At 32.8% G+C, this 25,991-nt stretch overlaps 4 protein-coding genes, 1 long non-coding RNA gene, 1 other non-coding gene and 1 pseudogene across 7 annotated transcripts; 2 read left to right on the forward strand and 5 right to left on the reverse strand.

The window, feature by feature from the left end:
* Window positions 1–1,633: 1,633 nt before the first annotated feature.
* On the reverse strand, window positions 1,634–3,925 carry LOC110622013 (annotated as a pseudogene).
* LOC122724729 lies at window positions 2,475–2,592 on the reverse strand. Its single transcript, XR_006352182.1, has one exon. It is a non-coding gene; the product is annotated as a small nucleolar RNA snoR83 (small nucleolar RNA).
* Window positions 3,926–6,707: 2,782 nt separating the features above from the next.
* On the forward strand, window positions 6,708–8,573 carry LOC110623489 (universal stress protein PHOS32). Its single transcript, XM_021768450.2, has 4 exons — window positions 6,708–6,964; window positions 7,050–7,165; window positions 7,277–7,395; window positions 8,318–8,573. Exons 1-4 carry the CDS (start codon window positions 6,775–6,777, stop codon window positions 8,409–8,411), a joined length of 519 nt encoding a protein of 172 aa, XP_021624142.1. The 5' UTR covers window positions 6,708–6,774; the 3' UTR covers window positions 8,412–8,573.
* A 3,110-nt stretch (window positions 8,574–11,683) lies between these two features.
* LOC110622984 (pyrophosphate-energized vacuolar membrane proton pump) lies at window positions 11,684–16,319 on the reverse strand. Its single transcript, XM_021767773.2, has 8 exons — window positions 15,750–16,319; window positions 14,237–14,811; window positions 13,606–13,985; window positions 13,447–13,533; window positions 12,941–13,271; window positions 12,357–12,767; window positions 12,223–12,282; window positions 11,684–12,156 (listed from the first exon to the last, which is right to left on the reverse strand). The coding sequence occupies exons 1-8, from the start codon at window positions 15,970–15,972 to the stop codon at window positions 11,950–11,952; spliced, it is 2,274 nt and encodes a 757-aa protein (XP_021623465.1). The 5' UTR covers window positions 15,973–16,319; the 3' UTR covers window positions 11,684–11,949.
* A 711-nt stretch (window positions 16,320–17,030) lies between these two features.
* LOC110623552 (RNA pseudouridine synthase 1) lies at window positions 17,031–19,190 on the reverse strand. 2 transcript variants are annotated; one of them, XR_002489302.2, is made up of 3 exons: window positions 18,756–19,188; window positions 17,544–18,274; window positions 17,031–17,456 (listed from the first exon to the last, which is right to left on the reverse strand). XR_002489302.2 is itself a non-coding variant. In XM_021768541.2 (2 exons), the coding sequence occupies exons 1-2, from the start codon at window positions 19,165–19,167 to the stop codon at window positions 17,607–17,609; spliced, it is 1,080 nt and encodes a 359-aa protein (XP_021624233.1). In that variant the 5' UTR covers window positions 19,168–19,190; the 3' UTR covers window positions 17,031–17,606. The 2 variants fall into 2 exon arrangements, 1 of the variants encoding a protein (XP_021624233.1); XM_021768541.2 differs by having other exon boundaries at window positions 17,031–18,274; window positions 18,756–19,190.
* A 79-nt stretch (window positions 19,191–19,269) lies between these two features.
* Window positions 19,270–22,148, forward strand: LOC110623553. The gene is made up of 3 exons (XR_002489303.2): window positions 19,270–19,952; window positions 20,185–20,647; window positions 21,067–22,148. It is a non-coding gene; the product is annotated as an uncharacterized LOC110623553 (long non-coding RNA).
* Window positions 22,146–23,076, reverse strand: LOC122724576. The gene is made up of 2 exons (XM_043959884.1): window positions 22,815–23,076; window positions 22,146–22,722 (listed from the first exon to the last, which is right to left on the reverse strand). The coding sequence occupies exons 1-2, from the start codon at window positions 22,948–22,950 to the stop codon at window positions 22,190–22,192; spliced, it is 669 nt and encodes a 222-aa protein (XP_043815819.1). The 5' UTR covers window positions 22,951–23,076; the 3' UTR covers window positions 22,146–22,189.
* Between the last annotated feature and the right edge of the window lie 2,915 nt (window positions 23,077–25,991).

Genomic DNA, 25,991 nt, shown 5'->3' on the forward strand with positions numbered 1-25,991 from the left:
ACAATGATCCAAGTGAAAGCAAAGATGCCAAGCAAGTTCTCTAATTTGCATGCACTGCTCGTTTCACCTTCTATATATCTTGCCACGTTGAAGTTCCCTGCACCACAGATTTTTAGCAGTTAGGAAACTCAAGAGAAACAAAGAGAGGAAGAGAAAATAACATAAGGAGAAGAGAAAGGGCAATGCCTCTTAGGTTGGTGTGGCTGCAGCCAGCTCTAAGGACGTACCTGATGTCTCTTACAGTGGCTCTATTATAGAACAAGAAATCTGACAAAACATTGTCAATACAATTAAGGATTGCTTGTGTCTGAGTTAGGCAAGGTCCAGTACAGAAGAGATCAGTTGCTTCTGGTGGAACATTAATATTCCCACTCAGTGTTAATCTATATGCCTCATCACATCCAGTGTAAACCTGCAGAACATTAGCCAGAGCCCATAAACAAGAAGATAAGTTCAAATTCTTTTTTTGTACAGTAATGCAATGCTCTTCAATCATATCAAATTCCAACCTCATTATTGAAACAGAACAATGCATCCCCAACCGTTTGTCTTGGAACATCCTGCGCATATCCTGCCAGTAACAATAGAGTCCAAACAAAAGAGAATTGTTAAGAAAGGAAAATGAATATGGTGAAGAAGTTTTATATTTGAGGCCATGGCATGGTAACCTGAGTAGCAGCTCAATTTGGCTATGGAAATTAGGGTGAAGACGAAGGTGATGTTCTGTTTTGACATGCTGAGAGTGTCATTAAGAAGCATATATGTATAGAATATATAGGAAGAGAGGTAGTTGAGAGTTTGGTCGCTCTGGGAACAAATGGACCAAAAGGAGGAATGTAGGTGTGCAAGCACACCAACCTGAACTTGCTTTCAACGCTGAGTGTTGAAGTTGACAAGAGAGATTAAGCGTCCCATTGTCACGTAATAGTGTTCTACACTTGCTAATGCTGTATGTGTCTTTGTATGTCGAGTTTTTCACATTCCTCCATTGATGTATTACAGACACCAGTAGTGATCATATTCATATATAGTTTTATCATGTATCTTTAGATTCGAGCACAATTGATTTCGATTCTTTTAGAATTGTTTTATGCGGATAGAGAGGAAGAATGATGTTAAACTTCAAGCATTTGTCAAATTCCTGTTGATACACACCCACTCGTCAGGCATAAACATTCTTCCTCAGAGGTACCTTTGTACTCGACCAAGGTAATTGGTGTAAGCTCATTTCAATCGTCATCATTAAAATTTTATTATCATTTGGACCTCATGAACTTGTGCATTTTCGTTTTCTTGACATAGATGAGCCAGTGATCCAGGATGACGATTTCATAACAGTTTAGGAGGATTTTTTGAAGTGATGTTATAGTATTTCGTCCAAAGAACGGAACTATGATGGGCAATGCACATTTTAACCTCTTGGTCAATTAACTGCATATCTCTTCCATAAGCCACGTGAGCCTGGAATTGGGGTGTTGTAATGTATTCACTCAAACAAGATGCATAATGTGACCTTATAATGAGCCTGACTTTCCTCTAACCAACGTTAGATAGAAAAGCAGTAAACAACCACTTTCAACAATAAATTTATATACCAATGAGTTATAGGGTGAAGATGAAACTGAAGACCATCTGAGATATACCGTAGTTGATATTTTGATCCATTTGTTCAATACAATGATTCATGAATCACTTCAAGTCTCATCACGAGCTAACTGGCATGTATATGTAATTTTACTGAGAGCTAAAGTCAAAACAACTGAAATTTCTTCAACAATGCTTCTAGAACAATGTTCAAGGCAGGTATGACATAGCACTTCTAATTATGAACTAAATAGAACTTAATTTGCTCTGCCTCACTACTTGATATAGAGCGAAAGCCACTTGAAACCATCACCATAGCCCATTTTTCGAACGATGCTACACATGACTACCTCCATGGGACGGACATTTGAGTCTCCCAAGTTCACCTTACCCTAGCCAGTGGTGAAGTTGGTCAAGCCAAGGTGGTAACACAACTCGTCTTCTGAGGCAGCATATGGTATGCCAATTTTGTTGCCTAAAACAGGGAATGGAACACTGGCCAAAGCCTCGTCCGAGAGGAGAGCATCCAGTTCTTTTTTCGACTGGGCAAATCTCTCCTTGTCATAAGCATCTACCAAGTAAACAACTGCATCCACCTGCATATGAAGGGAGTTTTTCAGAAAGAATTCAGGAGTATGATAAAGGAGAACTGTCAATAAAGGGCACTGGCATGCTCATGAATAAACCAACACACATAGCCTCCCTCGGAAAAATACAACACACTTCACCATAATTCTTAGGCAAATAAGAAGGCCAACACAATCTCTACATATTATGGATGTTGGTTGGCTACCCAAAATGAAGAGAACTTTTGACTAAATGGCTGAAAGTACAATTAAGGTATCCTTATCAAGAAAAACCCAAATAAACATCGCATGTAAACAACATATGTATGTATGGTGAGCTACTATTAAAACAATTCCAAAGGAGAAAGTGCCATCAGCGAACTCCCATTTTGTTATTTGCCTCCCATGAATCAGATAATCACAAAACAACATCATCTGGGATTATGGAGGCACCAGTACATACTACATAGTAGTTATGGCTTATAAACAGTCGGGTACTTTAGCATATTCATGCATGAAAAGGAAACAGGCAAATTATGGGGGCATATCAAAGAGAGATAATCAAATAGGAATTAGGAAAATAAAAGGAGAACAACCTTCGTATTGTCATTGCTATACAACAAATGCCCACTTGTTATTTATCCCAGTGTTCACATAAAATAAACTCTTTCATTCAATTCCAAACACAAATGAAGTCAACATTCAACTGGCTATACTTGTTGAAATACAATGGTGAGTATAGTAATCAAGTTATACACACATTGATCACATGTGCACTACTTGTCAATTAATGCAAGTAACAGAGATAAACCTTGGCATAGTAGTCTTTCCAAACTCGGCGAGCAATCTGATGGCCTCCCAAATCAAAGGCCCTAAACTTTATTTTCCCGATACTCAACTCCTCAGAAGTTGGATACTGTGTAGGCTGGTGCTACAATAATCTCTGCAAAAGCTCATGACAAAAAGAAAAAGGTTATATTACAAAGCTTTGCTTCAATTTTTCAAGGCCAGTAAACAACTTTGTTAAGCCAATTCCATTAATCACACTAGTCACAGTTGGACAAGAAAATGATTGCTCTTGGATGCCAATTTTTTCTGTTTTCTTCCATCTCCGCTCGAAAATCAAATTATCCTAATTTAGTAAATACTTTCACCATTTCCAAAGCATTATAATCAATAAGCATCAAATCTTCTCATTTGCAAACTCGTCAACACTACCTACTAGGACTTTTAGTAGTTCGATGATTCCATTCTTCAGGTACAAGGTAACTAAACAATCTAACTGTAACCCACAAAAAATATCGTCTTCCTAACTTTTGTTTCCCTCCCCTTTCTCGGCAGCCAAACAAACCAATAACACAAACAAACAAATCCATCACGTACCTCGTCTTTCAACATGTGAAGCAGGATCATTTTTCCAGTATTATCGAGCCCTAGGAACAAGATCTTGGCTTCCTTTTGCCACAAACCGAGCGAAGCAAGGACTCCACAGAACCAATCAAGCAAAAACATGATTGAACTATAGCGACAAAAATTTAATTAAACTACAAAAAATAGCCAAGAGAAGCAGAAATTGCAGAGCAGAAACCTAGAGGGAGAAAGAAGGCGCTCTTCATATATACAAGTTGAATAATTTGTGAGTACAGAAAGTTGCTGTGAGTGTGAGCTGGCAATAAGTGATTGGATGAACTGGTTGAGACTGGTCCACAGTGTATCGGGGATTCATTTGTCTTGACCAATCAGAGATCGAGAATGGGGTTGTTACGGTCATTTGGGTGGACATTGGCCGTTGAATGTAGAATGGACGGATGCGATGTTCTTATTGGTATTGTCGGGCGGGTGTTTGATGGGAAAGCAATTAATTGGCTGTTTCATTTCCAGCTGGCGCTTTCAAAGGGCGAACGGCCGTGTTTGGTTTCTTCAATGCGACAATATCAGTGGGCGCACAAAGCAGGTCCTCACGACGGGGTCTCTAAATCTAATTTCAAATTGACTCTAATAGATGGTGAATTATTATTTATTGGCATCTCAATCTCTTATAATTGAATTTAAACTCAAATATAGAGAATAATTTTTATTGACATTTCAATCTCTTTTAATTAACTTTTAAAAAAATATGAAAAATAATTTTTGTTGAATCATTGAATATATCATTATTTTTATTTAGACATGTAAGAATTTTTTATTCACTAGAAATTCAAATCCACATAAAAAAATTTATATTCCACTGCGTATGCAAGTAAAACCAAAATAACAAACGAAAACATCAACCTTTTGAGTAAAGAAAATTAAAAGTTGTAAATTAGATTTATTCGATAAATGAAAGAAAGACAAGATAAATAAGCAAAATACCAGAAATTTCTCAATCACAAAATGGAAAAGAGTGAAAGGTTAATTAAATAGTCATTTATAAAAAATTATCATCATTAATTTTTAATTAAGTAGCTATTAAAAAATAAAAACTACCATATTAATCTATTCTATATTAGATTTTTTTTTCTAAGTATAAAAATTTTATATATTAAAGTAAAGAAGAAAAAATAAAATTTATTTGAGAAGATAAATTATATCTAAATGCATTATTATTAATTACCACTTTATCTAAATAGTGAATAGCTTTATACTTATTCTTTCAAATCTAAGAAAAATGAACGATTATAATGTTTTGAGCTGAGTTCTCAATCATCTCTTAAAAAACGACGAAAAAATATATATATTAATCTAAAACCGTACCTCTATTTTGGATCAAAATGAAAATATTTTGAAAAATTATATTTTTTAAGAGTAAGAGGTGAACAAAGTAATCGTTTAAACTACAATACCAAATTAAAATTTTTTCATTATAATTACGAGTTAAAATCAAAAAAATATTAATATTAATCTTAGAATCAATTGTAAAGTTAATTTTAATAAAATCTTATGGTGGCGAAAACAATGTGAAGGAAAGAAGAAGATAATCTCTTTTTCATTTTGCTTTGTTATTTTTTTTTTGCTTAGTTAGGTAACACATGAAGGGTTTAGATGAAGAGGTGAAAAATATAAAGGACTAATCTGAATTTTATCTTTAAACTTTTTATATTCACACTTTAACCTACTAAACTCTTTATCATATTTTAATTTAATTTTTAAACTTTCAATAATGATATATTGACTACTAAATTATACTTTTAACTTTTAGAAATCCTTTTCATTTAAGTAAATATGATGAATTTAAACAAATATTTCAAGTAAGTACGTCGATAAATTCTAAATATTTTTCAAAAGTAACTCGTTATTAACTCGCTAATCACACTTTATTTCTAAATATGTCAAATTTTTTTATTTTTGTTTCAAATAAAGAGACTAGGTAGGCTTCAAATTAAAAATTTGCTGTTGGGAAAATATTGAATGATTGATGTTACCTTCTGAAATTAGAATAAAATTCTTAAAGTGATTGGCTATTCAGTAAATTATTAAATTCACTGATTTTTAATTTTAATAAAAAATAAAGTTGTTTCTGTTTTTTAAAATAAAATAAAAAATAAAAAATTGAATTAAATCTGATGATCCAATTAACACATTGCATTCCATTTATTTATCATAGTCGAACAAGAGAGGATGGAAGCCCCAATGGAAAGAAAACCAAATCATCACAACATGTTGGCAGTGGCACTGAAAAGATAAATAATCTAAGGAAAAGATAAGTAATCTAATGATTCATTGTTCCCTGTACTTTAAAGAGTATATTACAAACGTATTTCACTTGAAATTCTATCACAATGCTCTACTTTTAATTTAATATATAAATAAATTTTAAGCAAATTAGCTTTTACCTGATGCCATTTAATTTTAATATGTACTGTAATTTTAAATGAATATATTATAAACTTCTTAATTCTATTTTAATTGAATTGGATGAGGACCAAAAAATATTTAATCAAGTGATTAGTGGCCATCCTGTTATAATGATGAATGAGTATAAAGCGAAAATCCCTTTTGACAATTGGCATTCTTCTAAAGAGCTACATGATTACTGTTCAATTTTTAAAGGAATTTACCAATTCTTCAATGTAATAAAAAATGCTAAAATATCGTGTTCGTACTCCAACCCAGATGCCTTTTGCTTGTGCCTTGCGTCCTCAATTGCTAATATATCTTTTTTTTTCTTTTCTTTTAAATCGCAATAAAATATATAATAAATCATTGAATTTAAATTTAATTACTGTTTTTTTAAAGTCTAATATATATGTATATTAAAAAATTTAAATAGGAAAATAAAATCGGATTTAAATTTATTAAATATATAATATATACTTTCAACTAAAGAAAATAAAGTTGGCCCTTCTCTTTATTTCCTTTTTGCCAATTCAAGATCATGATTGAGAATCCTAAATATAAAATTCAACTGGATAAGCCTTTTTTATTTTTCTGCTTAGAGTTGGTGCCTGCCTTCTAGACATTTCGGGTTCATATCCGCGTCCACTCTAAAAGTCCAAACCCGGAACCCGATGACCCACTAGCGGCCAACAGTTTTGTAATTTTTTCCACCCTCCAAAACTGCCCGTATAAATAAATCCCGGGCCACGCTTCTGTAATCATAAAACCCAAATACCAGAGAGTGGCTTTCAGAAACTAGTTTTTGTTAATGGCTGACGTGGCGACGGCGACGGCGACTAAAGAGAGGAAGATCCTGGTGGCTGTCGATGATAGCGAGGAGAGCATGCATGCTCTCTCTTGGTGCCTAGAGAATGTTATTTCTAATAATTCCAGAGATACTCTCATCCTCATTTACGCTAAGCCTCCTCGACCCGTCTACACTACTCTCGACGGCACTGGTAATCGCAAAACCTACAGCATATTTTCTCCATCGGCTCTTTTGATAAATGAGGGAAATCTGATTTTCTTTTGTTCTGATTTTAGGATATTTGTTTTCTTCTGATATTATGGCCACTATGGAGAAGTACAGCAGCGATGTGGCTGATTGTATCTTAGAGAAGGCCAAGAAGCTGTGCAGAGAACAGCTAGCTCATAATTATGTGAGTTCCTCTTCTTTTTTTTTTTTTTTTTTTTTTTTCCTCCTTAAAATAATATACATTCAATACAAGTTTCTGGATGAGGATAAATTGGTAATTATGCGTCTGGGACAGGTTAAGGTGGAGACGAGAGTGGAATGTGGTGATGCAAGGGATGTGATTTGTGAGATGGTAGAGAAGCTGAGTGCTGACATGCTAGTGATGGGAAGCCATGGTTACGGTCTGATCAAGAGGTGAGTTATGATCTGTGATTGTGATTGATATACAGCTGGCCAACGGGGTAGATTATGGCCTGAATCTGTGAATCGGCAGTTTAAGTTTAAGGAAATTAAAATTTAATTATAGGGTTTTATTTTTGTTTTGTTTTGATTTGATTTTAATTTTATTTTGTTTTGATTTGATTTTAATTTTATTTTGTTTTTTTGGTTTAGTTGTAATTAAATTAACGATAATTTTTTCAACATTTTATTTAAAAATAAAATTTTGATTCGTTAACAAAATCAACTAATTTATTCGAAGTAAATTAATTTTTGGTTAGTTCAATTTTAATTCTGAATTAATTTTTAATTGGATTTAAATTGAAAAATGACTGAGATGTGATCATTGATTTGATTTTGTTTTGACTTTATATAAAGATTTTAAGAATTATTAAATTTGTTTGAATGTTATAATAGAGATGCCTTTTTTTAATTGTATGTTCATTAAAAATAAAATTTATTAATTTTTAATGTATCATTGAAATTCGAAGGCATATAAGTAAGCAAAATGTATTATTTTGATTATAATTTTTAAATTTATCTAAAAATAAAAAATAATATTATTTGCTTGTTTAATTGGAAGATGTGAAGTAAAAAAACAATAAAATGCTCGATTTGTCTTAATTTAGATATTGTTTTAAAATCTTTTTGTTCTATATTATTTATAATTTTAAAAAATTAAGAAAGCATTAGTTTTTTTTATTTTTGAATACTCTTGTCTTATTATGTTTGATGTGTACAACTCATAGAAATACTATTTACACAATGAAAATAATAAAAATATGCCAATGGTACTTGCTACAGACATATATTATTCAATTATTAATATTTTTTTTTCTTCTATTATGTGAAAACCTTTGAAATGAGATGAAATATGCTGATTTGGGTTTATTTTTAGGGCATTTCTTGGGAGCGTGAGCAACCATTGCGCCCGGAACGTCAAGTGTCCTGTGTTGATTATAAAGAAACCAAAATCAAGCGGTGGCAGATAAATAACAATTCCCTCTATCTCTCTCTTTATATATATATATATATATGTATAACTGAAGGGGGAGGCTTGGTTTGTTTGTATATAATTTTCTGTCTAATTTTCGTTTTGTAAATTGAAATGGGAGTTCCAACCTTTGATCCAAGCACTTGAAATTTAAGGCTAATTAGCATTATTGAATCAGAATTAGCTCTAAAAACTTTCAAAATTAAGTTTTGAATTCCAACGGATGTGCACTTATTCTTTAATCTTTATTTTTATTTTTTTTTTAAGCAAAACGATGAATTATATTAATAAAATAAATGTATGAGAAACAACGAATTCAGCCTAATAGATTTTTTATATTAAATTTTTTAGCTAAAATATAAACAGTTCGTTAGAGTGATATGACGATGAATTTATCTAACAGAAATATCAGTTCGTTAAAGTTCGCTAGAGTCAATGAATTTATCTAACAGAAATATTAGTTCGTTAGAGTTCGCTAGAGTGCTAGAGTGATATGACGATAAATTGATTTAATAGAAAATCAGTTTTAGAATTTAATAATTTTTTATAATTATTTAAAATTAAATTAAATTTAAAAATATTTAAATATAAAAATTGAAGAATTTAAAGTAATGTAAACTGTCCATAAGAGTATAAAAATACAGTTAGTAAAAATTTTATTGTAAAGAATAAACTGTGACAGAGCGTTAAAATTTTAATAATTATTTACATATCATTATGTTTTTGAGAAATTAAAATATTACGTTGAAATTATTGACATATTATTACTTTTCAAAAAATTAAAAATTAAAAATATTATGTTGAAATGCGTACCATCTTTATTTTTATTATAATTTAAAATTTCTGGTATTAAAACAATATTAGTTTAAATTGAAGAGATATTTACTATAATGCCATGACATATATCCCACTCTAATGCTATATGGCCCTTTTCCACTCTTACTAATTCACTTCCATCGCTCGATCCCCACATTTCCACACATTTTTTACCGAAAAATAAATAAATAAATATATATATATATATATATATATATATATATATATATATATATATATATATATATATATATATATATATATATATATATATATATATATATATATATATATAGTTGGAATCTACGGAAATATAAATTTATATATATAGTTGGAACTAAAATAAATTACGAAAATTTATATATATAGATGGAATCTGAAGAGATTGACTATTAAATAATATTAAATTTATATATTTATATTAAATGATATATAAATTTACGAATTTATATCAATATATTTAATATATTTTTTATTTTTAAATTATATTTTTATATTTAATAATACCATTAATTAATATATTCATAATAAATATAATTTATTATCTTATTATTACAATTATATATAGTTTTTAAAATTTCTTTTACTATTATTAATATATCATTTTTTTTATTTTTTTATAACTTTTTAATATAATATATTAATTTATAATTAAAAATATTTAAAACTAAAAAATTAATTATATATTTAAAATAATTAATAAAAAATTAATACAAATGTATCTTTTTAATTATAAAATATGACAAATAATATATTTAAATTTATAATAAATCTTTTTAATTATATTTCTATCATTATAAATAATAAATTTATATATATATAATTAGATTTTAAAATAGATTATGAAAAATTGACAAATTTTACATCCACAAGTAATAGAATTAAATTTTATATATTTATGACGTGTGGTGTAAATATATTTATAATTTTATTTTTATATAAAATAATAATTAATATATATGTAATAAATATAATTTATTATTTTTTAATTATTGTTAATATATTACCTTTTAATTTTTTAATATAATAAATATAATTTTTGTTATATTTATTATTATTATATGAATTTTTGATATCCTACTATTTTTATTATTAAAAAAATTTTATTATATTTTTTATTTTAATAATAAATAGAATAATAAAAGTTAAGTAAACATTATAAGATATACTTTTACCATATAATAATAATTTTATATTAAAAAATTATATAAAAAGTTTTTATTATTTCAAACTAAAATTTTATTTAATTTAAATAACTATAAAAATTTAATAAATATAAATAATTAAAATATAATAAAAAATTATAATTCTAATACTGTAGATGGATTGTTACAAATATTAAATAATCTAAATTATTATAATTTATTATATTAATAATTATAATAATTTTAATCTCTTAAATTTCTACAAATATATAACATTCATTATTTATTTTATATAAAACCATTAGCACAATTTCTATTAGCTCTCTTTTCTCCATTTTTATTAGCTCTCTTTCTTACATTTTCAAATAATCTGCATTTTAAAGCATTTAAATTTTATTATTTTATTAGCATTTAGTATGAGATGCATGATTATATTATTCTCGACAATTAACTCATCTCTCTTGACTAGATTGAAATCAGATGATGAGTTATTTAGATGTTCTGGGAAATCATTCTATTCTTTTTTAATATTAGGAGATCATAATAAAATATATTTATACTATGATTACTGTAAAATCACTCGTACTATTATAAAATAATGTTCGCCTAACATAATTATATATTATATTTTAACGTTTAAGAAATTGATATAAGGGTATTATAATAAAATAGATAATTATTCTCCTCCATCACTAAAAATATTGCAACTGCCATTCATTATGGTTGGAATTTGATAAATTTTATTTTTTAAAAAATATAATTTCTTAAATAAGATTTATTATTATATATTAATAATATATGATAATAAGTATTAAAATTTTTAATTTTTTTGTTGCAATTGAACTTGATGGTGTATTATTATTTTGTAGGGGCGAGCAATATTTAGTTTAAATCAAAAAGATTCATCAAATTGATTTTATTTTAAAATTCCATTTGGTTATTTTATAAAATCAATTCGCTTAGATTTTAAGATTAAAATTTTCTGAACTCAATATTAAAAATGGAGAGGAGTTATGCAGCTCAATGGTGAAGAGGCTAACTTAATTGACTAGTAATCTTATTGCTTCACTAATTCGATTGGGGTAACAAATCAACTAATTTACTTCAGCTGTACATGTGTAAGAATCCCAAGTTTTATTTTTTAAAAGTAGGGAATTAGAAAATAGAACTAAATCTGAGATTTTTTTTTCCTAATTTAAGGTTGGAAATTGGAATTAAGGTTCACTTTAAAAAAAAAAAAAAAATTGTACAACATAATTCTATCTACTTGTTCAATCTTTATTTGGTGGCCATTCAATATAGGAACATAGACTGCAAAAATCCCATGATTTCAGATATAAATTCATGAAATGATTGAAAAGAGGGTTTTTGGAGAAACAAGAAACATACACATGAAACTACATAATTTATTCATGGCAAACTTGGCGATGTAGCGGAAGCAAATCTCATTGGTCATCCATTTACAGGTAGAAACTCCAAACATAAACAGCAACAGGAGCTTGATTACACGACAATGCTTCTTCTAAGCATTTCTTTCTTCTGCATTAGCTAACAGATTATGCTTAATGGATATATTCATAGCAACTTGAACAGCAGTCCCCCATGAGTAGCAAAGAAGGGAGCAAACACCAATGACTCCACTGCCATTAGCTTGATCAGGATATTAAGTGAAGGACCAGAAGTGTCCTTCAAGGGGTCTCCGATCGTGTCGCCAATAACAGCAGCTTTGTGAGGATCTGAACCTTTAGGTCCCAGTAATCTAGCATGCTCAGATGCACCAGCCTGTTCCATTTTACAGTGTCAAATCACTATCTGAATTTATGGATTAGGCTAGAAAAATTCTTTTACCTCAATGTATTTCTTGGCGTTGTCCCATGCCCCTCCGGTGTTAGAAGCCGAAATGGCAACCTAATATTTCCAACAAAGTTAGTACTAGACTAGCCATAGTTTTTTGCTGGGGGAAGTGGGTGGTATTAGCATACCTGGACGCCGGAAACAAGTGAGCCGGCAAGAATGCCAGCGAGAGTTTCCACTCCGAAGAAGGTTCCAGCGACGAGTGGTGTAAGCATAACCAAAGCACCAGGTGGGATCATCTCCCTGAGTGAGGCATCAGTTGAAATTTTGACACAGTTGGCATAGTCTGGTTTAGCTCTACCTTCCATAAGTCCTGGAATAGTATTGAATTGTCGACGGACTTCTTCAACCATTTTGAGAGCTGCACTTCCCACACTTTTCATTGTCATGGCAGAGAACCAGTATGGGAGCATGGCGCCGACAATCAGGCCAATGAAGACCTTAGGGGTTAAAACATCAACAGCTTTAATGCCTGCTCTGCTTACAAAGGCACCGAATAGAGCAAGAGAAACCAAAGCAGCTGATCCAATAGCAAAACCCTGAGACATGAAGGGAACGAATGTTAAAGTTTTCTCAAAGTGATTTAAGACCATGATCAACCCCACAGCTCAATATGAGACAAAACAAATTTGGACACCAGTAACTTCATTGTTGTACTAGAAAAAAATTGCTTCAAGGTAGTGAGAAAAAAACAGATCGGCGGAAGTTCTACCTTGCCAATTGCAGCAGTGGTGTTTCCAGCAGCATCTAGTGCATCTGTTCGTTCACGTATCTTGTGACTCATTCCGGCCATTTCAGCAATGCCACCAGCATTGTCACTTATAGGTCCATAAGCATCAATTGCAAGACCGGTGGAAATTGTACTGAGCATTCCCAAAGCAGCCATGGCAATACCATACATTGCAGCCATGCTAAAGCTAACATAGATAGCAATTGCAATGGAAAATATGGGAATTATAACAGATTTGTATCCCAGAGCTAATCCAAATATCACATTTGTTGCAGCACCAGTCCTGCAAGAATCTGCTACATCTTGTACTGGACTGCAGCATTTGAATTGGAAAAACTAATCACCATTACTATAACATATCTACTGTTGATGGATCACATTGAAAGAGATGGAGAAAAGAGAATTGACGAATTATAAACATATTGCATAGTCTACAAGACCAGAAGACAATGATTTGTTGGTAATGAACTCACGAAGAAGAAATTCACCTGTAAGCATTGCTAGTATAGTATTCAGTTGTATACCCAATAACAAGTCCAGCCCACAAGCCAATAGCAACACAAAAGAACAGGTGCCTGCAACATCAGGTAATTTATTGAAAATGATGAAATGCCAGAAGAAGAGGCAGGGTGTAGTTGGTAACATACCAATTCTTTACAAGCTTGTCAGTCCCAAAATCAAAGAGAGTGAATTCTGATGGTAAAGCTAAGAAGCTGACCAAGGCAATCCCAGCAGTCATCAGAATGGTTGAGATAACAAGTTGTCTCTTCAATGATGGTTCAATTTCACTTACATTCTTAACCTCAAACATATCAGTTGCAAAAAGAGTGGTTATTAAGCAAACTATTATTCCCATTGCACTTATAATCAGTGGATAAGACATGGCTGTGTAATCATGGCCAATACCAAATTGTGAAATTGATGCAACAAAAAGTGCTGCACAGGATGATTCAGCATAAGAACCAAATAGGTCAGAACCCATGCCAGCAATGTCTCCTACATTATCACCCACATTATCTGCAATAACCTGCATAAGCACCATAAACTTAGTGCAATCAATTATTGTAAATGATATGGACTATAAGCAACAACTGACACAAGCAGTTTGGGAACTACAAACTATTATGAACGATGGTGGACTTGGAAAAGCCAAGATAAAACAGCAGAGATTAAAATCACAGATAAGTTGTAGAACATAAAGCAATCCTAAGTACCTAAACAAATAAACATAGAACTTGGCCATGATAATGAGTGAAAAAGAAAGTTCAAAGAAATTACAGCTGGATTTCTCGGATCATCTTCAGGGATATTTCTTTCAACTTTACCAACAAGGTCAGCACCAACATCAGCTGCTTTTGTGTATATACCGCCTCCAACTCTTCCAAAGAGTGCCATTGATGAGCCTCCAAGACCATAACCAGTAATTGACTCATAAAGTCCCTCCCAGTCATCTCCGTAGTAGAGTTTGAACAAATTGATGGATACATATAGCACCAAAAGCCCATTGGCAGAGAGAAGGAAACCCATTACCGCCCCAGATCGAAAAGCTGTGATAAAGGCTTTTCCAACACCCTTCCTTGCTTGCAGAGTAGTTCTTGCATTGGCATAGGTTGCAATCTTCATGCCTAGAAAACCTGAGAGGACGGAAGTGAGAGCACCAAGCAAGAAAGCAATTGTGCTAAAGGTGGCATTAGCTAGAGCTGGTTTACAAAGATTCCCTTTGCTGTATGTGCACGGTTCACTTTGGGTGCTAAAGCCCTTAACCGAACCAAGAAAGAGAAAAATGATGGCACCAAAAACACCCATGAAGATACTGAGGTACCTGTACTCAGTAAAGAGGAATGAAGTTGCCCCTGCGAAAATGAATTTGTAAGTTGCAAATTGAAATCTAATTTTGACACTAATTAAAGAAACATATCATTGACAAATATGATGCATAAAGGATTAAAGGTTTAGTATTATGTGTGAAGCTCCTATTTCCTAGAGTGATACAACAAAAACAAAAGGAGAACTGTATGATTTGGAACAGAAACATCAGATTGTGCAATGAAAACTAACCAGATTGAAGAAAACATAATACGTACCACAAAACAGGGAATGTCTATGATTATGTTATTGCATGCAGAACTGCCAGAAAACTTTTCCTAGTTCCAAATTAAGTGTTAGAATTGCATAGCTCAAAGGGAAGTGATGATGTCGAAACTGATACTTCCTACTCCATTAAGTGATAAAAATTTCAATTATTTTAAGTTTCTCATTTCCAATCTTACTTCCCTCTGGAAAACAGAAATTTCCATTGAAGGAAAATGCCTATTTACACATGGTTTTCATGGAAAACTTGAGAAGGAAGATATTTAGTGTGACTAATACCAATAGATATATATGGACTTAGGTTCAGTTCCATGAAAACGGAAAATCAAATATACAAAATTTTCACACAAAGAAATTGGATATTTAATCTGAGAAAGAATTCGACATTCAATCTGAAGATCGCAAATAGGAAAAGTTGCTGATTAAGCGGATTACTCCCCTATGCAAAAACAGATACACCTAATCAAAGAAGAAAAAGAATATATTCTATTTTGCATATACTGGATTCTTTTATTAATTATTTACTTGTATTAAATTTGGCTGACATAATAATTCTCATCATCCTGCAATAGCCGTTCAAATGATGTGTAAGATGAATAACGACTGATAATGAGTCACAAGCCAGTCATCTGATTTGGAAACAAACCAAGGAAGCACACAAAAACTAAGATACATATGCAGAAAGGAAGACAGAGCTCACCAACAGAAATAGCATTCTGGATTTCTGCACACTTGAGAGAAACATCAAAATTATCGACACCTTCTTCTTCTTCCTCAATCAGTCTATCACTATAACCATTGCCAGACTCACCAGAGACTCTAACCTTTGATACCAAAAACCACTGAAACAAAGCAAACGCAATACCAACCAGGGAAGCTACAAGTATCAAAACCTGTGTAAGACCCTCACTCAACACACCCATTTCTCCTCCCCCAAGAAAAAAACCAAAAAAAACCCACACTTCACTTGGTAATTTCTTCAACTATCTTGCATCCAATATAGCCAAAACCCACAAATGGGTTCCAGTTCTCCCTATAAAAAAAATACAAAACCCAGAAAGTGCATTATCCAAAAAGGTGCTTTATATTTCAGATGCCTTGCATTGCATGGCTAGCTCATAGAATCTGCAAGTGCTGGTTGGTTTGATTGACAGCTGGGGACAAAAGAAGATTCTTTCAGCGCATGGGATTTCGTTAACCAGCAGGTTTGAAAAGTAGTTTTGAGTTACGTCACCGTCTTTATCCAATGTGCTCTCTCTAAGATATCTCAATTTCTTTGTTTACCAGCTCTGCGTCTCGTCTCTTTCCAGGTAAAAAAAAGTGTGCTGGGTATTAGAGGATGTAACTAGATAAGGATACAGAATTTTTCATGTTTGCTTGATTGATCTTATTGAGTTAAATATGGAAAGCACTGGTCTTTGAGAATTACGTTTATTGGGAGAATACAATGATCCAAGTAAATATATTAATTTGTTTAAAAAAAAGTAAATTATTAATTTCTGAAACTAATGCATTTTCTTTTTCATTATTATTACAGTTCAAATTTAAGATGTTAGAAAGATATGATCAAGATGGTCTTTTCCCCCTCCGTTTGAATACGTTTAAATAAGGATTTAATTTGGTCCGGCTCTTTTAGTCTTCTTTTAAGATCGAGTATTATTAATATTCAGCTTGGTTTAAAAAAAAATTGAGCTTGAATTCAGCTCGAATTTAGAAAAATTTTGAAGAAGTCTAGCCTGAACTCTTCAAAGCTTAAATTCACTTGATTTGATTTGTTTACAATCCTACAAATGACTTCAAAACCATCAACAGCCAATGGCATATTCTACTTCTTCCCTCAGCAAGTTGAGTCCACTCTTGTTAGGCACAAAACAGGATAACAATAGAATTACTGCAGTGTCAAGTGATCATGAAAGCAAATCTAAATTCAGGCTCAATCCAAGGAGGAATTGCAGCAACAAAAGTTAAAAAGTAGAAAGAATAACAGAAATGTGCCTTATCCTGAAATTCTTTGTAGTATTTTTCAAAGTGAAATCAAAATGATTTGTGTGAAGCTGAATTCATCACCTGAATTTTCAGTGGAACAACTCAAACAGCTTCTCAACTTCTCTACTACTATAAGAAAAGAAGAAGGATTACAAGATGCACAATTCAAGCCATTTCTTAAGACCCACAAATGGAACTTAACTATGGTGCATACGACCATGAAGCTAAGTATCTGCCTATCACCCTTTTGACATCCAAGCTAGACTCAGATATTTAAAGATGTTCATCGACATCCTGGTTGCCATTATTTTTCCTGTTTGCTTCTCAAATGCACTCACTTTTCGGATGTATATGTCATGCTCAGCTGCATCCTGATTCTTGATTACTTCCTGACAAAGAAATAAACCTCCCACTCCTACAGCTGAAAAATGAAAATTGTCATTAGCAATGACATCCACATCAAGCTTTCACTATTCCATTGGATTAAAACATCAGAATTATTTCTTACAAAATTTTTCAGCTGCCTCCATACACGACTTATAGAATGACTGTAAAGGTAAACTATTTGATATCACAATGGCTGCACTGCCTCTTTGGCCCACGAGGGTAGAGGTGCACAGAACATGACAGGCAAACCAGTAATTGGATGTTCAAAGGACAAGCTCTCTGCATGTAGTTCATGGCCATCATATATTTTCTCTTTCCATTCATATACACCCTCATATTTCACATCCCCTCTTATAGAGATTCCAAGATATTGACAGTGCAACCGGATTTGATGTGTTCTTCCACTCTGAGGAAATGCTCTTATCAAAATCTCATCCTTCTTCCCATCAGCATCTTTCACAGCCTTTTCTTCAACTACTATAACATTTTCATCTTTCTCAAATTCACGCAACTCTTTGAAGTTCCCTTGTCCATTTACTGATAGTAGCTCAAATGAAGTTTCCATGTCTCTTACTACGGATCCACCTGGTAATGTCCTACCCACATCCGAGGCAGCATATACACGCCAGGCTCCAAATTTTGACCGGCCATGACCAGATTTAATAGTGATCTTTTCCCATTTTGGAGCTGAACCAACACAGAGAGCAATATATGTTTTCTTAACCTTGTGATCAGTAAATGCTTTCACAAGCTTAGAAGCCACTTTGTGTGATTTGGTTATAACAGTAACACCACTTGTATCTCGATCAAGTCGGTTGGCAAGATGGAGCTCAGGCAGGGTGCCTTTGGCCTCTGAAGTTGAACAGTTAAAACTCAGTCATATTCATTAACAAAAAGGAAAACACAGTTTCCTATCGATGAATGTGGTTATAGCAATTACATTGTAACCCAATTGATAAACCAGGGCCACAGGCTGGCTCCAAGCATAGAGAGAGAGGAATGCTACCCTATATTACTTCTAATCCTATTCACCTAGTCAAGTTAATATCTCACAATGTGGATTCTAATTGAACCACAATACTTTTTCATATGAAACTCACCAGGTAATACATATCAGTTTATCAGGAATATTAGAAAATTTAGTTAAAATACTAGTTAGAGAAAAACTTTGCTGGAAATCACATTTCACAAAATTCTCAAGTAACCAAATTAGCTTTACATGATTTCTGAGGCAGCCAACACTTAATAATGACAACTCTGTTTCCGACATCAAACAGTTTATATTGTCTTCATTTGCTTCTAAAGACAAGGATAAAACATAAAAAGGCAGTACCTTCACTAAGATCAGCAAGAAAACGAGGGACCGATTCCAGAACAGCCTCACAGTAAATTCCTTGAGGTTTATTGACAGCGAGGAGCCACTGATCTTCATATAAAATATCACTTCTTGACAAAGCAAAAAGGCTTGATATTGAAGATGCAGTCATGGCCCTGGCAAGCTCTATCTGCTTGGAGATGGGAGGCAGAGGAGGGGAGAGTGGAGTCGGATAATTTTGAACTGTTAAAGGGGCATTTTGAGGAGCGAGGTTTATGGGACCAGATGAAGATGACATGGGGTTGCTAGATAAGTGATGAAGAGAGTAGCACGGGAAGATTGCAATGGAAAGTTTGGTCTTTGGATTCGGGTAGTGGCTTATTGGGGAGAGAAACCCAAAAATGGGATTGAGGGCAGCAGGGAAGGGCATTTGTGTCCCAGTGGCTGTTGTTCGCGATTAGTGACCTATAACATCGACGAAACGGCGTCGTATAGGCCGACCAAACGACAAATCTATTTTCAGTTTCGATACACCCGGGACGCTGGATGCTGCCGATTGCGGAGCCTGGTTCTCTGCTATAAGCAATAAGCTCGAAAATTTTCGCTTTTTAGATTAGAAAGGAAGAGGGAAATACTATCTTTGATACTCAAAAAAATCATACAGTAGATCCTTGCTCCTTCCCAGAAACCAAAACACTACTTGTTCACTCATTGTTATCATCTCTGTGGGGACTCCAACTTAAATCTCTATGCTCGTCAGGGATTCACAAGTCTCCATCTTCTACAAGTTTCTGCTTTCCGGGTTATTTTTTTTTTCCTTCTTAAAACTATGGAAAGGCCGTCTTGGTCTCATCTTATTGGGTCAAAGCGTTACCTTTCTTCCTGGGTTTTTGCTTCTGGAATCAGTGTCTGCAGAGAAATATTTCTGGGTTTGGTTCTTTTCCATTCAATGCGCTTTTGCTTGTTTAGTACATAGGCAGCAGTCAAATCATCAACCTCTGATGGGATAGCCGTTGATCGAATCGTTGCCAGTAATTGGGCGATTCTTGATGAGAATGAGAGCGGTTGGATGAGTCATGCTTCTGCTAATACTCGGTGCCCCAATCCATTCAAGTTATCAACAAACCTTTGCAGGTCTAGCGAATGAGTCCCGTGTTACTTCTCTTTAGTAACTGAAGTTAAAATGATAACTAACCTTGTGTATTTGAGCATCATGTGAGTAAAATACGAAAGTTCTCCTTTGCTATTTACTCTGGATATATCATTTATACGTATGTAATGCAGTGAATTAAGTTTGAATTTTTTAGTCTGTTTTGGTATAAATTTATAGTTTACTTTGAAAAGTACTCTCTGTTGTAAAATTTTCAGCTATAATTTTTAGTTTTGTTGTGTGTAATTTATTTTACTTATTATGATTTTTTTTTTTTTTTGGGTTTTTGTGGGTCAGTGGAAGAAATTAATGGCTAGGTTGAATCTCATATCCAGACCTTTAGGGAGATCCTGTACATGCTGAGAAGATAAGCCGCCCTTGGTTCACTGGGCTAATATTCGAGCAGGGATTGCTAGAGGAACTCAAATTCAAAGAAAATGAGTTGCAAGCCAGATGGCAAATGCAGTTGCAGGAAATGGAGAAAACCAGCGAACCTCCTTCTCAACAAGAAAGCACTAGGAAATCCACTCCCTAAAACTTCATAGACTTGAGCCCTTGTCTGAAACCAGCAATGTGTTGCGGAAGCAACCTTGAATCCGGTGATGCTCCAACATTTCATTTGTCATCAGAAAATACTCTTTTCCTTGTGGAACTTAACCTGACATTGCTAGTGCTGTTGATGTAGTGACTAACGTTTGAAGTTATTTAGTTGCATGACCTTGATGCCAGCGGTGATTTGAAAGACTTTGATCTAATCACTGTGAGTTTCTCTGCCATAGAGCTTGGAAATAGGAAATCTCAAGTAAAATTTCATTTTTCAATTAAATGTGGATATCTTAGAGCAATTTGAGACTCGTAGCCTTATCATGATTTTATTCATTGAAGTATGAGAATATATATAAAAAACAAAACATAGCAGAAAATTTTAATAAAATATAAATATTAACAACTTTATTGATCAAATCAAATCCAAATAAAATCATAAATAATATGAATCTTAACATGAAATCTAAATCTCATCTTATCTTCAAATATTAATTTATTCTCCTAAAATCGTTCAACATAATTCCAACAGAAGAAAGGCATATTCCAACCGAGTTAACTAAACATAATTCTCAATGGCAAGAGGTAAGCTCCAAGTTGCTCATCAGTTACATCTAATGCATTCTTTTCTTGCAGGCTGCCTCTGTTCCTGCCTCCTGCGCGACCCTTGTTATTTTCAAGCTTTATACCTTATTCAGGTTGCCTTATATTCTGCTTATTTAGATCTGGCTTTAGCAGAATCTGTATATAGTAAGAACTTCCCTCATTCTATTTCTTCCTTTAGATTTCTCAAACCCTTTCTTATTGCTGAAAGTCTGCCTCCTCTGCCCCTTCAAGTATTGAAGGGTGGATGCACAGATTGATTTTGAGAAGGGAAAGAAAACACTTTCAGGAGTTAATTGTTGCACTATGATTGTTGTAGAAGAGTTAATTGTTGCACTATGATTGTTGTAGAGTTGTGGCAACAATAGACAGTAATTCTATGATTTTCCAGAAGAATTTGAATTGGAAAAGTAAGAAAGAAAAAACATATAGAATTTAGAGATAATAGTTTGTGATTATTGGTGGATGGCACCTATTCAAATAAATATGTCTGAATAATTCTCATAAAATTTGAAGTATTTTAAAAAATAAATTTGTCAGAGGATCTGTTGAATCCATCTAATTGTATTGTGCCTTAGGCTTCTTATTCAATTAAGAAATATTACCCTTGAAAGAGAGAGAAGAATTCTATAATGTTATGGAGTTTTATTTACCTCTTGGAATGGAGGCCTAGCACGATATGAACTCTCCTACAAGTTGGAAAGTAAGCAAACCTCAATCCCCAATGATGGCTTCTAGAATTTTGGTTGAGTGAAATCTGATTTCATTGAAGATTCTTCGTACTTCATATTTAAGTTGGCTGTTTTTGCTTGGACACGTTTAGTGATGATCAAGCAATAAGGTTCAGTAAGATCAAACTTCATAAATTAGAAATAAGAACAAAATTAATTAAATTACTTTAAATACACAACTTCTGACAAAAAAATTATATTGGGATAATAAGGGTACTAATTATACTTGACAACATATATATCAAAATATTAAAGAATTCAAAAAATTGGAATCCCAGCCTTTTCAATGGCATTAAAAATTTTCAATTGATGAACTTTTGAGAGTGCATCATCTCATGAACTAATGAGGCAAAAAAAAAAGGCAAATTTTAAATAGGGGATGATGCAATGCTAATCTATACAATATCCAACATCCCATGTCAGGTTCAATGCTTGAATTGATTGATGTCGTTATTGAAAGGGCCAAAATTTTGCATGCTTGGATGGACCTGAGAAGGAATGCTTGAATCAGGCTGTTGAAAAACTTGCCCACCAAAATTTTGCATGCTTGGATTTACACTGTAATCCAAACCCAAGCCATTGTTACCAGTAACCATTCCTTGTCCATAGAATGTCTGCTGTGAACTACCTTCTTGGAAGAGATTGACCAATCCATTCAGGGAATCCACACTTGCCATTTGATTTGTCTCATTATAACCTTCTACCATAGTGTCACTAAACAAAGGGTGATTAACATTACTTAACATTTGATTTACATGGTTATTAGGGTTACCTCCTTGACCATAATAAGGTAATGGGTTGCTGTAGTTTTGGAAGGAAACAACTGAATCTACTTGATTGAATGGAACAACAATCGGAGCTGCTGCTAAGTTATTGCTTGTCCCTTCTCCCCACAAGGCCATTCTAGGGTTATCATGTAGTCTCTTGATAATCTCATTTGAATGTGAAAATTCCATGACTATGTTCCACACAAGGAAGAGTTAGCATTTACCAAACTAAAGATCTTAAAACAAGACATAAAATCGCCCTTGGCGAAAAATTAGCAAATACCTGAAATGGGTGAAGGTGTTCCTTGAAAAGATGGCTGGCATGCATGGTAATTAGATGGAACGTGTTGGACAGCCACCTGAGGTGAAGGGGTGCCATGATTAAACTGCAAGCCATGGTTAGCATTTGGTCTATCCATATGGTTATCCAAAGTGAAATTTGTGTATCTGTAAATGTTTGACTCAAAACAAGGAGATCGAAGACTTGGGAAAGGTTTCTGGCATAATTCATAGAACCTTCTGTCACAGTGTATAAGCTTCTCATAGTGTTTGTCAAGTGACCCTGGAGGAAACATAAGCTGATGCCTCCTGAAGAATTAGGATCCGCAGGAGATTGAATACATTAGATGTAAGAATGAAAACAACTGATGAATAGAAGCACCAGAAAATGCGTAAAATCTCTATCAGCAAAAAAAAGGAGGGGGTGGCTGTATAAACCTGCATTTGGAAGCTTCCCCTCCTGTGAAATCTGATGTTGGCTTCCACATGGTGTGTTTTCTTGGCTGTGGATCAGTTTCCTCGTGGAAGGTAGGAGGTTGGTTCAACTATAAGGAAGATCCACCCTGTTAAAATGGATAATCCATTAGAGAGACTAAAAAGAATGTTGGCAAAAGAAAAAAGAACCTCTATTTCAAGAATTCCAGGCTGATTCTCCCGAATAATAGCTCTCATGGCTATTATATCATTCCACTGAATTTCAATCTTGCTTTTCAAACGCCTTTCCAAGATTTCCCACACCAATCTCTTCTTAGCATAATAACATTTAGCCACCAGATCACCTTCGTTGGTGGATCTTCTCTGCACAAATGCAATCAGCCATTAGACGGTAATACTAAAAATCCATAGTTTGGATTTTTTTTATATAATTAAAAAGATTTGGATTACCTCCCAATTGCCGATTTTAAGTAAAAAAACTGGGAAGCTCGAAGCCTTCAACTTCTCAGACATTGGTTGAGACCCAAAATCATATTTCTTTGCTGCAGAACTATAATGGTTTAGCATCTTCTCCAGAGAATCTAAAAAATTTGGTGCTAGATTGAGTTTTAAACCAAATGGAGGTAACTTCAAGAGGACTCCAGCTAGCTGTTCCTGTAAAGGAGAAGATGATGATGATGATAAGCTCTGCCAAGAAAAATGAAAATGAAATAACAGGAGAAAAGAAGAAGGTAGATGAAGAAGCCACAACCCACAGATCTTGTTCTTGATCGAGGAAAGTACATAAAACAGAGACGAGAAAACAAGAACATGCACTGCCCCATGCAAATATCCCCAAAAAAACCATTAATAGAAAAGCAAATACCTGAAAAATATACAAAAAAAAATTTCCTAGAAAAAGAAAACACTTTCATGCAATAACTATAAACTCTCCAAAATACGAAAAAGGTCCAAGTCTTTTCTTTTCTTTTCTTTTCTTTTCTTTTCTTTTCTTTTTGTGAGTTGGAGAAAGAAACCAAAGAATAAAAAAAGACAAAACTTATAAATCGAAGTTCAAAAACCAAGAAACAGAGAAATCACAACCTGTTCACTGTTCTCTTTTCGTGTATCCATAATCCTCTTATTAGCAGCTTCATGACATTGAGGCAAAAAGAAAGAACAATTATGGACATTTTCCTGATGTACAAACTCATATTGTAATTGGTTCTGAAATTCTCCTGCTAAACTAAACCCACCATTATCATTCCTATCGCCATTACTACTCCATGGATAGCTCTTACTAGGCCCTGCTAGTTCTCGAGCCATAATCTTTTAAAGCTACCCCACTTGAAAGTTTCTCTCTAATTGTCTCTAGAACTGAATTTACGCTCAGATATATATACATGAATCTAGGTTGACTGTTGTGGATAGGTACTTTGAAACTGAGCATAACAGAAAACAGAGAGAGGTGAATTTTAAGGCGAAAATGAAAACGAAAGTTGAGAGAGAGATGGATACTGATAGGGACTTAATCATCTATCTAATGATGAAGTGTTAAGAAGTTTGATGACATCAGAATCCTCTGTCCACGTGTGATTTACCTTTTTTCCTTATTTTATGGGAAAAAACAGAGATTTTCTATAGAAAACAAAAAATTAAAAATAGGTAAATAGTGGAGAGAAATATATTTTTTAATTTACTTAATAGATATTTGGGTGAAAAATTTTCGATATTTTCTCTTTCTTTGGTGGTTAAATACTAGTCATTCTATCTTATTCCCTAATGTTTTGTTAGATTTGTTATAAGAGAATAGATTATTCCCCTATTTTTTAGTTATTGTCTTTTTATTTTCAGAAATTGTTAAATAAGATAAGAGTTATTATAATTTAAATCTCTAACATTTGAATTATAATTCAAAAAAAAATTATAAATTAATATTGCACCCATTTTTGAATTTAATCATGTAAATGAAAAAAATTAAAAAAAGAATTGACTTGTTTTTTCCCATTAAATTTATTTTTGATATGAAGATGATTACCATGTTAAATAATATTAGTTATTTTAAAAATTAATAATTATTCTGAGTAGAGTATAAAAATGGTAAATTTAGAACTATTAGGTTTAAAAAAATATAAATAACATTCACAATTATATTCTTAAAAATATTTAATAATTATAATATAATTATTCATAAAAATAATATAATTATTAAAATATTTAATAATTATTAAAACATATTCACTTTATTTAGGAACCCTGGAAAATGAAGTTATCTTGAGGAGAAGCAAATGTCTAAGGATGTTTATTTTTCTCCATTCTGGTCATATTCAAATGCCAAATCAAATATCTGACTATAGTCATCTACAAAGTGTACATCAATGTCTTCTTTGACATTAGGAGCAAGCTCATCAAAATCCCTTCTGTTCGCTAATGGGAATATGATAGTCTTCCCTTCACTCCTCCTTGCTGCTATTGTTTTCTCCTTAACCTGATTATTTCACAAGAACTGAAGTTCTCAAGATACATACAAATGGGTGACAACTACACAGCAAACAGAAGGCTGCAATGAAATAGTTAGACCACACAGCCTACAATTTGTAGTCGTTCAAAAAATTTTTAATGTTCATAGAATTAAGAAATACTATAAATGCCATTAATACAGCAGGAAGACATGATACAATCATTGCAAGAAAATCGGAGTTTGTAAACGTACCCCGCCAATGGGGAGAATTTTCCCTGTTAGTGTAACTTCCCCAGTCATTGCTAG

Source organism: Manihot esculenta, chromosome 9 (assembly GCF_001659605.2).
Source record: "Manihot esculenta cultivar AM560-2 chromosome 9, M.esculenta_v8, whole genome shotgun sequence".
In the NCBI taxonomy this organism is placed as follows: Eukaryota; Viridiplantae; Streptophyta; class Magnoliopsida; order Malpighiales; family Euphorbiaceae; genus Manihot; species Manihot esculenta.